The 13,809-nt window shown below is 35.0% G+C and overlaps 1 protein-coding gene across 4 annotated transcripts in view; it reads right to left on the bottom strand.

The window, feature by feature from the left end:
• The window catches only part of ATRX (alpha thalassemia/mental retardation syndrome X-linked), a 295,353-nt gene that overhangs the window by 190,260 nt on the left and 91,284 nt on the right, over positions 1-13,809 (bottom strand). For 2 of the 4 annotated variants that reach the window (XM_011947439.1, XM_011947440.1), the window contains exons 3-7: positions 10,476-10,531; positions 9,483-9,535; positions 8,487-8,614; positions 5,745-5,858; positions 788-897 (exon numbers count right to left, since the gene is read on the bottom strand). In XM_011947439.1, the coding sequence (XP_011802829.1) occupies positions 788-897; positions 5,745-5,858; positions 8,487-8,614; positions 9,483-9,535; positions 10,476-10,531 (461 nt within the window). Of the gene's footprint in view, positions 1-787; positions 898-2,780; positions 2,904-5,744; positions 5,859-8,486; positions 8,615-9,482; positions 9,536-10,475; positions 10,532-13,809 lie in introns of all 4 variants that reach the window. The other 2 variants (XM_011947442.1, XM_011947441.1) reach the window with 2 other exon arrangements.

The raw sequence follows: 13,809 nt of genomic DNA, 5'->3' as shown, positions 1-13,809 counted from the left end.
TTCAAGTGATTCTCCTGCCTCAGCCTCCCGAGTAGCTGAGACTACAGGCACCTGCCGCCATGCCCGGCTAAGTTTTTGTATTTTTAGTAGAGACGGGGTTTCACCACGTTAGCCAGGCTGGTCTCGAACTCCTAAGCTCAGGTGATTCACCATCCTCGGCCTCTCAAAGTGCTAGGATTACAACCATGAGCCACCGTGCCGGGCCCACATTTACAGATATTTAAAATTAACTCCAAGGTATTACTAACAAAAATGTGGCACAGACCGTTAAAACTATAATCAACACATAAAAAACATTTTTAATTCTATTATCTCCAAGTTACGTCAAAACCCTGCTCCACATAGTTTACATTTGGGGAAGTAGGATATATAAGGGGAAAGATTATAAAATACAAACATTTACACACATCCACTCTTGAGATTTTCAAACACACCAAGCTCTCCCTCAACTACCAGTATCTAAATACCATGTTGCCTCTTCCCAGAACATGATGAACCAATCTCACTTACCAGGCTAATTCTTATTCATATTTCACATATCACCTTTCCATTAGAAAGCCATCGGACCCAAATCATATTTACACAGGCTTCCTGTGTGCTCCCATAATCACAGTATCTCCCCTATCATGACACTTAGGCTTTGTATGTCTATCTTCCTCACTACAATAGAAGTCTTCCAAGGGCAGACACCATTTCCATCTTTCTTCAAGACTGTGCCCTCAAAGGCCTGGTATATGGTAAGCATTCAAATATTTATGGTATGAAATATCAACAGATCATTACGTACCTTACAAATAAGAACTTGCAATGAAGGGTGTCTATAAATGGAATCTTTTTGAAAATGATTGACCTGTTGTCCACAAGCAGTGCAGCTCACAATTCCATGAAGCCCATCTTCTAGGAGAAAGGAGTGACTATTATTCACACATTTACACAGAGAAAAAGATATTTACTTTAGTCAGCATTTTGTAACTTTTGTATTAGAAATGAAATACCTCATAATCCTTAGAAAAAATGGCATCTTGGATACAAGTAAAAAAGGTTAATATTTTACCGACTTACTAAGCACATGACAACCTTGGCAAATTCCAAGTTACAAATCCTAATTGTTTCCTTTTACAGATGCAAATGCCATTTTTTACAACTCGAAATAATATTAAGAGAACCCACAAAAATTTCTAAAACTAGGGGCCAAGAGCTCTTTTTTATTTTATTATTGCTTTGCAAATAAATTCAGTATCAGCCCTTACAGAGTGGGGAAGTAACATATATGGAACAGATTCTTTTGCAATCCTATACTTAAGTATGCCATAAAGGTTTTTATTCTCAAAGTGGAACTGTCTGCACAGATCCTATCAATATGGTATGTAAAAACTTGGTAATTTTATGATATTACCAATTTCCTTCCCAATATTTACTTCAACATTATCCATAATTGTCATTAACCTGCCTTTTTTCTATCTGTACTCCACTATCCACTCCATACTAACACTGTCTACTATTTTCAAATAAAGACAAACAAGATATTGCAAGTATATCTATTTTGGCAGCAAAACATCAGAACGACTACGGGTAAAAGGCAGAGTCCCATTCTGTACTGTCCCCTGAAAAACAGACTGAAGAAAACCTACAGAAACCTCTCCAGCCTCCTACTTGTCCCTAGTTCTGGTAAGGCAGTGTTTCACACCCTGAGCTAAACATTAGAGTCATCTGAAGAACCTTTTTAAAAACAGCCATTCCCACCCCTAAACCACTGAATTAAAACCTCTCAGACATTTTCTTAAAGTTTCAAAGATGATCCTGATGTGCAACCAAGACCTTGATCAAAATAAGATGGTAGATTATAATTCAGAAGAAGCCAATCAAAATGCTTACATTCACAAATAAAAAGGAGACAACTAAAAAACAAATTGGCACCATACTTAAATAAAAAACAAAACATCACATATATTTCTCACCCTTTTAATTTTCTCTTTTGGGTTTCTATTAGGTTTAAGGTCCAAAGCACCATGGACCCAAATATTATCATGAATATTTTTATTTGTAAAAACTTTTTTAAAAATTTAAGAGCTAGAGCTCACTCTGCCACCTAGGCTGGAATGCAATGGTGCAAATTCAGCTCACTGCAGCCTCTACCTCCCAGGCTCAATCAATCCTCCTACCTCAGCCTCCTGAGTAGCTGGGACTACAGGCACACACCACCACACCCAGCTAATTCTTTGTAGAGACTGGGTCTCACTGTGTTGCCCAGGCTGGTCTCCAACTCCTGGGCTCAAGCAATCTTCTGGCCTCAGCCTCCCAAAGTGCTGGGATTACAGGTGTGAGTCACTACACCTAGCCAGAAGCTAAAAGTTTTAAAGTTTAAGAACACCATCATACTGTTTTAGAAGATAAAAGTAAACTTGAAGTTTCACTATTTATGTTGCTAAAATTTTTATTTATTTATTTTTTTAATTTTAAAGATGGGGTCTCAATCCATCACCCAGACTGGAGTACAATGGTACAATTACAAGTCACTGTAGCCTCAAATACCTGAGCTCAAGCAATCCTCCCACCTCTTCCTACCTAAAAGTAAGTATTACAAGCCTAATTTATTATAATCACAGTATTTACAAATACCAGTTTGATCTTGGGTATTCATATATTCTGTATTCGTTTTAACAGAAACAAATACACCACAGCATACTTTTTAATTTCAAATAATTATTCCATTCCGATAAACTAACAAGATAAATAAAATGTAGAATCTGAATGCTCATCCAATGTTAAGTAATACTTACTAAGCATCTTCTATGTGCTTTGGTGCATATATCACTCAAGAATTAAACAAAACTAGGTAATTCTTTGGAGATTTTCTCCCACATGTGCACAAGGAATCAAATATAAGGATATTCACCATAGCACTAATTAGAAAATTAGAAAATGAAAAATTGGGAATAATTTCCTATGCGGGAAATGAATAGTGACTTATTGATACCACATAATTCTATAAAGCAGTGAAAAATAAGCAAACTAGATGTACATTTACTGACATGAATACAATTCAGAAACAATGTTAAATGAAAAACGTTCCCAAATGATATATACAGCATATTATTTTGTTATATTTTTAAATGAAAAATGTTTTATGAATACATATATAAAAAACATAGAAAAACATGCACACACATGCACATGCATAAAACTTCAAGATAATCATTACCTGTGGGGTGGGAAGAAGGGGAAATGGATGAGAGTAGGACTGAACCAATATTTTACTTAAGTGAGATCTGAAGCAAATATGGTAAAATGTTGAAATGTTACTTTATGTACTTGTTGCTGTACACGTTTAAATTTTTTATTTTTAGTTATGAAATATATTTAAAATTGTAACACAGGGTATAAATGAAAAAGAGGCATTTTCATTTCTGAGCGCAATACATTTTAATGGTTTTAAAGAGAGAACAAAATATTTGTGTCATGTAAAAAAGTTACGTGTAAAATATACTTTCTAACAATTAAAACTGGGAAGAGAATGTCAAAATAGGGTATGATACTAAATTTTTTTTTAAAAAAATCCGCTCCTGAAATGTTAACTTTAGCCATATCTTTGTGTTATAATATTATTCCAAATCAATATAAGACTTTGTATATAAAGTTTACATTCTTGACAGTTTCCTAAGTTAGGCTTCAATTTTGGAACTAGCTTTCTTAAAAAGTTTAAATATTATCTGCACCAATTCAGTATTTCAGATCACCAATTTATCTATATATGTGTATATAAAGTAAACCTAGTGCTAAATTTCCTGTGTGATTTCTGACAGCTTAAAAATGTAACAAATCATTAAGATGAAAACAGATGTGAAAGATTTAAGTGCTACTGATAGCTATAAATGTATGTATTCCCTTAAGCGTGATACCAAAACATTCCTACACAGAACATTCAATAAAATGTTCCTGAAACTTATCAGCTGAGACCAAATGCCAGCAGCATACCAAAGTGGCACTAGGAACACCTTCATCAACAACAGTGGTTCTTTTATTCTTTCAGCCCTTATCCACATTTCAGACATTGACTGCTCCAGGGTCCCTTCCCAAAAAAACACCACTTAGACACTCTGTACACTAAGTGTACACAATGCAGAACACTTAGTTATTTGTCTTCTCTAGAGAACCTATGATCAGAGGAAAGAAACTCTTACTACTGATCTTCACCATCACTTTCTAATTGAGGATTCTCTTAAATTTTAAGACTACTACCTTAGCTTTAATGAGCTCTGTTGCTGCAATGACAGTTTCCCTACTATGAACTAAAGTCTCAGAAAGATTCCTTATGCTCAAAAGGAGTTGACTACCCCTTTGTGGACAAAAGACTAAACACTATTTCCTTTATTTTTGCCAACAACCTTACAAATTATTTAATCCGACAACGAATATATATAATATTTTGTAAGTATAGATATATTTTACTGGTTCCATCAAGATAATCATAGCATTAAAATAAAAATCCACACAAAAATTTCACCAATATAAGAGCTTCACTATAATTTCACAATTATATAATCTGATCAATATTAAATGGATATGCTTTCACTACACTTCTACTTAGAAAGTTAGTGTCATGTTCTATCATTTGGAGATTCATTCCTTTTACAGTTATGAATTCTGGCTCTGTTAAGCTGCCCCAAAATATATATACACACTATCTAAGAATCACACACAAACAAGTGGGACACATGGTCCACTATCATACACTTCTAAATAAATACAAACTTTTTATAGATGGTTAGCCAATATTGAGTGTGTGTGTGCATGTGTGTGTGTGTGTATGGGTGTGTGTTAATTTTTTTGAGACAGGGTCTGACTCTGTCATCCAGGCTGCAGTTCAGTGGTGCAATCACGGCTCACTGCAGCCTCGATCACCTGGGCTCAAGTGATCCTCCCACCTCAGCCTCCAGAGTTGCTAGGACTACAGGCATGTGCCACTATGTCCAGCTGATATTTTTATTTTTTGTAGATATGGGGTCTCACTATATAGACCAAGCAGGTCTCGAACTCCAGGACTCAAGTAATCCTCCTGCCTTGGCTTCCTAAAGTGCTGGTATTACAGGTGTGAGCCACCACTCCCCACCGTTTGTGTGTTTAAGGGAGGATAGACAGACAAAGGGAGAGGCGCCTCTGGCAGACAGAGGGAGGGTTATCAGCTCTAGCTCCCTACTCCTTCCTACTTATGTCCATGTTGCTGTTCTTAGATTAATGGATCTGAAACTTCAGTGTACGCAAGAACAAACTGGGGTACATTTTTGACCTCATCAACAGAAATTCTAATTTGTGAGGAGTAGAGTCAAGGGATTTGCATTTATAATATCCCAACTAATACTAATGCAGATGTACGTCACTCTCTGCAACTCTAACTATATATAAAGTTACCTGTAGGCCACAGACAAGATTTTGCATGAATCTAAAATTCTTTTAGGGTTGGGGGGGAAACATAGTATTATGGCATATATTATAGAACATGTGGAAGAAGGAAATGCTAAGCTTCTTGAGATAACTTAATAGCCACTGAAGGCAAAGGTGTTTTGATAAATAGTGTTTAACCTTTTCTGCTTCAGAGCTCAGAGAGAAACAGAAGTTATATTTAAGTAGTGCTTTTAATAAACAAAAGGCAGAAAAGTGGAGGTATTTTTAGTAAGCACATCAGATTTTCCAATATGGTCATAAACAGCAATTTAAATTCATGTTTCATTTTCAATTGTATTTACCTCCGCGTTTTTTGAGATTTTCAGTTTTCATTTTACTTCTGCTTCTAAATTCAGGCCCTTTAAAATCATCTTTGTCTTCATTCAGCACTGGCTCTGGCTGTACAATCACTGTACCTAGAATGATTTCATTTAAAAAACCATTACACATATTAAATGTGCAAATGAAGTACAAGACTTCAGTTCAGATAAAGCCAACATTGCTGGTACATAGTTTGTTTCTTTCAAGCTTTAGATATTGGTATAAGGACCTCACAAAAGTAAATAAAACAGGGAAATAGTATAAGGGCCAGGTGTCAACAGTTTATTTGTTGAAATATAGTTCATAAAAACAGGAAAGGGAGGTATTATGGCGTGATTAAAAAAGAAATGTGTGAATCAAATAGAAAGCCTCAACCCAGTTCTGAATTTTTATAGTGCCTATCACAAAAGCTATTATGAATATGAACATCTATGCTAAGTTCCATAAAGAATTCATAAAATATATGGTTCAGAGGGAAAAAATTTTTAAAGACATCCTATTTTCATAATCCAAATCATAAACTCAGAAAGATTTTTAAGGGTAGTTTTATACTGCAAGGGAGGGGTATTGGTGGGGGAAATGAAGTTCATTCTATTACTCCTGTATCTATTCTGCAGCATTTCCCAACTGCTATGTCAAAGCTTCAGTACTCTGTAAAGTCCTTAAAGAGTTTTTACAGATTAAGATACTTTAGCTAAAGTACCCTAACAACAAATCGTAGAATGAGATCATTTGTTGATCCCTATGTTAATATTTTAGAAAGAATGTCCTTCCTTAACTATAAAACATGTGAATTGAGGAGAGAGGCTGTCAATTTAAGTTTTCATTAGTTCTCTCAAGAGTAAATAAGACAGGCATAGTAAAAAGGGTTTAAGTCTCAATGTTTACCTACATTGCTTGGCTTAGTAATTGACTATCATCGGCAACAATCAAGGAAGAAAAAGCAGGTAGTCGCCAGGGGCTTTCTCTGAACATGGCTCTATGTTACTCAACAAGCAAATTTTGACAAGTTATAACATCTAGTTGGTAAATGAGTTTCTGAGTCTCTGAAAGGGTGTGGGGAGAGGACACAGATGATTGAGATTTTACAGATTGTAATAAAATTAAATCATCCCCACCAAAAAACGTTATTCACAGCAATCATTGCATGTATACACTCTCAGAGAAGCCCCAGCATTTGAAAAGAACTAAAGATTTTAAATTAACAAAAAAAAAAAAAAAAAAAAAAAACCTGAATTCTCCCTAGAGATTCTTCTAGGGAGAATTGGAAGCAAAGCAGCAGAGTGAAAAGAGCACTCACTAGGCTTTGGATTCAAGCAGACCTGGGTTGAAATCTTAGCTTCTCAATTTAAAGCTGAAAAATTTCCTTGGGTTCTGAATTTGTTCCTTTATCTCTACAAGCAAAATAATAACTACCTTACAGTGTTGTTTTGAGGATTAAAGGAGTTAATTCTGTAAGAGCCTGGTACTTATATATGCTCAATAAATATTACAACAATAACATAAACACCCAAATTTAACCTTATGAAATGGGTCTGTTTTTGTTTTGGTCTGACAGAATTAGGCATAGTTTAGGTTAGTAACATCATATGCTGACTTTCTTCCACAGTACCATTAAAACAAAAGTTTGAATTCCTATTTCTTACATCATAAACACTCCCAATGACAACCACTGAGAATGTAAAAATCCAAAGTCAGTCACCACCTACGGGACTTAGACTCCCATGTTAGTTGTTTCTGCCCTTGGCCACCAAAACCATTATGTAAAATTGTCATAAATGATTTGCAAAGCTAAGTAAGTGGTAGGCCCCTATCTCGCTTCTTTCATTAATTTCCTTTCCTCATTTCATTTATCATCTTTTGTAACTTCTAATTTATCCTAGTCAAGGAAAGTCCCATCCCTCTTACCTACCGTATTTTTTAAATTTCCATGATTTGAAAATGTGTCATAAAAACATAGACAGGGAACAAGGTTTAATAAGCACTGCTGTAAAAGATCTATGAGAATGAATTTGAAAAATCTGCCAAGAGACTACAACATATTTAACAAAGAAAAAAATATAAAATTTGACTCTTTGAACCAAGTCCCCTGTCATTCTCATCATTCAACTATATTGCTCTCAGATTTGAGCTATGAAGAGTCCAAGATACTCATTTGGCTTTTTTCCCCATTATTAACAAGGTTTTATGGTTAGAACTTCAACAGTTTAGAGGTATGTGACAAAGTTTTTAAAAAGATAACAGCAAGAAATACAACTAAATCTATCTATGATAGTTAACTTCAGCTTTTAGCCTTAGGGAATTTAAGAATGCAGTAAGACTAAACTAGACTGTAAATGATTTTTAAGTTTTCAGGAACGGTCATTACATTTTTGTATAAAGCAGGCACATTAACACTGACTGAACCAAAACCTAATATAATAAATTTTTAAACCTGCTTACACATTGAAGTATAATTTGGAAACTAAAGCCCCTTGTCTAAAACTCAATGGAAAGAAAAAAATAGATTTCATTCTTTACAAAACTAACTAAATATTCCAAATTTTTAACTTCGATAATACACATTATCATTGGCATACAGATATATTTCTAGACAAATCACTAGGAAAATGCCATGTTTGGTCTTTTGTACATAGCTAACAGTAATCAAGTTCCAATTTTATAAAAATGATGTTTAAAAATTCATTTCAACTTTAACTTCATGAAAAATTAACACACATTACCTTTTGGCAAGCTTTGCATAGTAATATCATTTTCTGAATTTTCATTAGATGCATCTTCATTTACAGTTTCGTCATCCAAAGGTTTTTCATCATCTGATTCTACATACTTTGTTACAATTGAAGGTTTCCTATGAAAGAATTAAGTTTATATAATTATGAACATTTCTGACAACTGGAACAATACCCAAAGAACATAAATAACATGTTGAGATTGAGCAGTGGGTCTCAACCAGGAAGCACATCAGAATCACCTAGGGAAGCATGTGTGTCTATACCATATCACTGAAGATTATCATTCAGTAGGTCTGGAGTAAGACCAAGGCATAGGCATTCTGAAAAAGCTACCAGGGAGACCTTGGAGGACACTCTTCTTTAAGAATCACTACTTTAGAGAAATAAATTAATATCAAGCAAGCTTGGTTTTCAAGAGACATTCCCACTGCTTAGAAACAATGAAAGTCCAATAGACTAAGCGGCAAACTTCTAATAAGAATTATACTGCACAGTATATTGGGAATTATATTATGTTAGAAAATAGTTTCAGTTTTTATGCATGGCTTCACAATTTAGCAGAAAAAAGTGTTTTTTACCACTCTTTTTTCTCCTTGTAACTTACAACTATGATGACTAACTCCCCATCCTAGACAATTTCAAAAACCCCATTGCCTCATAAGGCATTCAACCACTATTTTCTCCTTTTTCAAGGACATATATTGTCTAATGAAATAAACTACATATTGCGAGGGCCACTAATACATAATAAATCCTTTAAAAACCCTTTAAAATTCAAAGTTGGAATGAAAAATAATTGTTAAATTCAGGTGACAGATACAAAGGGATTCATTATATTATACTTATCATTTTTAAATATGTATATTTGTATAGAATAGTTAACTCAGAATAGTGCTTGACATGAGTTCAGAAAAAATTTGGTTCTAGAAACAGAAAATAACCTGAAAAAGAAAATAACTTTTTGTCCCTTCAACATCAACTAACCTCTTTGATCGTGACGATCCTGAAGACTTGGATTTTTCTGAAGAGCTAGTTCCCTAGATGTGAGACATAAATATAAAAGTGAATAAAACTCTCAAAACAGCACCCCTACAATTAGCTACTTCCCTATAGCAACTTCAGTACAGGGATATAATGAGATGCTATTTATGTGCCTAGAATATTTTTCTAAAAGGAACTCCAAAAACTAATTCTCTACCACATAAGGAACACAGATGCAAAAAAATAAAAATAAAAACTAATTCTCATTTACTGCCAGGTTTCCTTGGCTGAAGATTAAATTTCTCGTTTTTCACATGGTTGCTGTCGCATGCTGCGGGGGATACACCGCTGTAAAATGATCATGGCCCCAGTCAACAAAGACAAAACAAAGAAGCAGAAGTAATCAGATCTCAACAGAAGTAGGGAGTTTTAAGGCTCTAAATATGTTTCATTATTCTCTAAGCTAACACCTGGCATGAAGTAACTTCTACAACTTGCTTTGAGATACTAAACTTACCCTCATTTTGCCAGTATAATCAATATATTTTACTGGATTCAGTTTTTTTACAGTAGGTAAAAAAAATTCCCAAAACCATAGTTGTAGACCTGTATATCAGGCAAAGGGCCTTGTTATGAGTTGCTAATAATAATGCTTAGCAGACTCTAGATACCAAGTTTTGAGAGATTTCACAACCATGAAGTTCATGCCCATAACATACACCTCAAACACCTCTGGGGTAATATAAAGACAGTTAAATATCTATCTGTTGGAAAGTCTTCAGCTGTCTGACTTTAGGTAAACCGCTGAAGTGAACCACAACAATAACAGAAACAATGAACACCTTCTCAAACTGGAAAACAATGAAACTGAAGCATCATAATGACAACTGGGTATCAGTAGCCTTCGACACATACATGTGTCTAGAAGCAATCTAACGACATATGCTCTAGTCGGTTAATAGTAACTAACAAATATCTCTAAATAATTATCCTTACCTCTTCCTTGCTGTTTTCCATCATATCAGAGTTACTTCCAGAACCACTGATTTTATCTAAAGAAGAAGAAATAAAGAACATTATTTATCTCTTTGATGCATTATCAAATAGAACATCAATACTTATAACTCCATAAACCCATTCTCACACTATGAAGTCTGGCAGTATTGTTAACACACTACTCACATTAAAATATTCCTAGAAGAGTTCTTTCACTAGAATCACTCTCCTTTTGCATACTAACCCCTCCTTATAAAGCATGAAATCTCTATAAAGATTACTTTAGTATAAAAACATTTCCAGTTGTAATTTATAAATATTACAAGACATTTCCCAGTAGAAGAAAATTTAAACTATTACACTGAAAATAAAAAACATACTACCAATAAAGTATATTTCATTTCACCATAAAATGCTGGGAAAATAACAGCAAACTGAACCAAAATCAAGGAGAAGGAAATAATAAAGATTATGGCAGAAATTCATGAAACAGATGAAATAGGAAATAGAAAAACAATGGGGGAAAAAAATCAATAAAACCAAAGAGTAGTTCTTTTTCTTTTCCTCCTTTTTTTTTTTTTTTTTTTTTGGAGATAGGGTCTCACTCCATTGTCCATACTAGAGTGCAGAGGTGCTATCATGGTTCACTTTAGTCTCAACCTCCCGGGTTCAGGTGATCATCCCCTCTAAGCCTCCCAGGTAGTTGGGACTACAGGTGCGCACCACCACACCCGGCTAATTTTTTGTGGAGATGGAGTTTCGTCATGTTGCCCAGGCTGGTCTCTAACTCCTGGGTTCAAGTGGTCTGCCCACCTTGGCCTCCCAAAGTGCTGAGATTTTGGGCATGAGCCACAGGCACCTGGCCAAAAACTAATTCTTTAAAAAGATGATCAAGCAGGAACTTGGCCATTCAAGTTGGAATCTGCTAGGGATTGTGTAACAACTTACCTGCGGGGGAAGAAAAGATGAACAAACTTTAGGCTAGACTGACCAAGAAAAAAAAGAAACAAGACTCAAGTTACTAGACTCAGAAATGAAAAAGAGGACATTACTACCAAACTTACTGAAATAAAGGGATTATAAAGGAATACTATGAACAACTGTATGCCAAAAAATTAAATAACTTACATGAAATGAACAAATTCCAAAACACAAACTACTAAAACTGATTCAAGAAGAAACAGTTGTGAATAGATCTGTAACAACTGATGAGATTAAATCAGCAATAAAAAAAGCTACCCAGAAAGAAAAGGCCCAAATGTTCTCACCACTTAATTATAACAAACATTTAAAAAAGGACTAATACCAATTCTTCACAAACTCTTCAAAAAACAGAAAAGGAGGCAACATTTCCCAACTCATTTTATGAAACTAGTATTGCCCTGATATAAAAAAATCTATCACAAATAGAGAAAACTACAGGCAAGTATCACTTATGAATATAGATGCAAAAATCCACAAAATATTAGAAAACTTCAAATCAGAAGACAGGCTAGAGACTGGGAGAAAATCTTCACAAAGTACACATCTGATAAAAGACAATTATCCAAACTATACAAAGAATGCTTAAAACTCAACAATAATATAACAAACAACATGATATTAAAGCAAGGAAAAAAAAGAAACCTATGTGAACAGACACCTCACCAAAAAAGATATACAGATGCAAATAAGCACATGAAAAAATGCTCAACAATATATGTCATTAGGGAATTGCAAATTAAAACAATATACCCCTACACGCCTATTAGAATAGCCAAAATCCAGAACACTGACTATACCAAAACCTGCTGAGAAGGGTATGGAGCAAAAGGAACTCTCATTTATTGCTGGTGGGAATGCAAAATGGTACAGCCACTCAGGAAAACAGTTCAGCAATTTCTTACAAAACTAAGCACACCATACATAAAGCAGCAATCACACTCCTTGGTGTTTATCCAAAGAAGCTGAAAACATATATCCACAAAATAACCAGCATGGAGATGATTAAAAACATTTTTATTTTATATAAACATCTTCATTTACTTATATAAACATCTTTATAAGCAGCTTTATTCATAACTGCCAAAACTTGGAAGCAACCAAGATATCGTTTAGAAGATTAATGGATAAACAAACTGTAGTACACCCAGAAAATGGAATATTATTCGGCACTAGAAATAAATTAGTTATCAAGCTACAAAGAGACATGGAGGAAACAAATGCAGATTACTATGTGAAAGAAGCCAGTCTGGAAAGGCTACATACATATGATTACAACTATGACAATCTGAAAAAGGCAAAACTATGGAGAAAGTAAAAAGACCAGTGGCTGCCAGTACTCACAGGGGAGAAAGGGATGAAGAAACAGGCACAGCACAGGAAATTTTTAGGGCAGTGAAACTATTCTGTATGATACCACAAAATGTTGAATGCAGGTCATTATATATTTGTCAAAAATCTTTAAAATGTATAACACCAAGAGTAAACCTTAACATAAACTATGCATTTGGGGTAATAATGACATGTTAATGTAGGTTCACCAATGTTATATAACAAATGTACAACTCTATTACGGAATGCTGATAGTGGGAGATGCTATGCATGTGTAGAAGCAGGGGCATATGGGAACTCACTGTACTTTTTGCTCAATTTTGCTATGAACCTAAAACAGCTCTTTAAAAATACCTTTTTTCTGGCTGGGTGTAGTGGCTCACGCCTGTAATCCTAGCATTTTGGAAGGCTGAGGCGGGCGGATCACCTGAGGTCAGGAGTTCGAGAACAGCCTGACCAATAAGATGAAACCCAGTTGCTACTAAAAATAGAAAAATTAGCTGGGCGTGGTGGCATGTACCTGTAAACTCAGCTACTCGGGAGGCGGAGACAGGAGAATCGCATGAACCCAGGAGGTGGAGGTTGCAGTGAGCCAAGATCATCCCATTGCACTCCAGCCTGGGCAACAAGAGCGAAACAGTCTCAAAAAAAAAAAAAAAAAAAAAAAACGTTTTTTCTAATAAATTAAGGAAGACGAGAAATTTAAAATCTACAAAAACCCACAGGTAGGTGTTATCATACTTAATGGTGACAGACTGAATGCTTTCCCCCTTAAGATCAGGAACAAGGCAAGGAAATCTGCTCTCGTCATTTGTATTCAACTTTGCACTATGGATTCTACTCAGAGCATGCATGTTAAAAAAAAATATTGAAAGGCATCAGTATTTAAAAGGAAGGTATGAAACTATCCCTATTAGAGGGCCAGGTGCGGTGGCTGATGCCTGTAATCCCAGCACTTTGGGAGGCTGCGGCAGGTGGATCACCTGAGGTCAGGAGTTCGAGACCAGCCTAACCAACATGG

Source organism: Colobus angolensis, unplaced genomic scaffold (genome assembly GCF_000951035.1).
Source record: "Colobus angolensis palliatus isolate OR3802 unplaced genomic scaffold, Cang.pa_1.0 Scaffold265, whole genome shotgun sequence".
In the NCBI taxonomy this organism is placed as follows: Eukaryota; Metazoa; Chordata; class Mammalia; order Primates; family Cercopithecidae; genus Colobus; species Colobus angolensis.
This window is presented reverse-complemented; position numbering and strand designations above follow the sequence as displayed.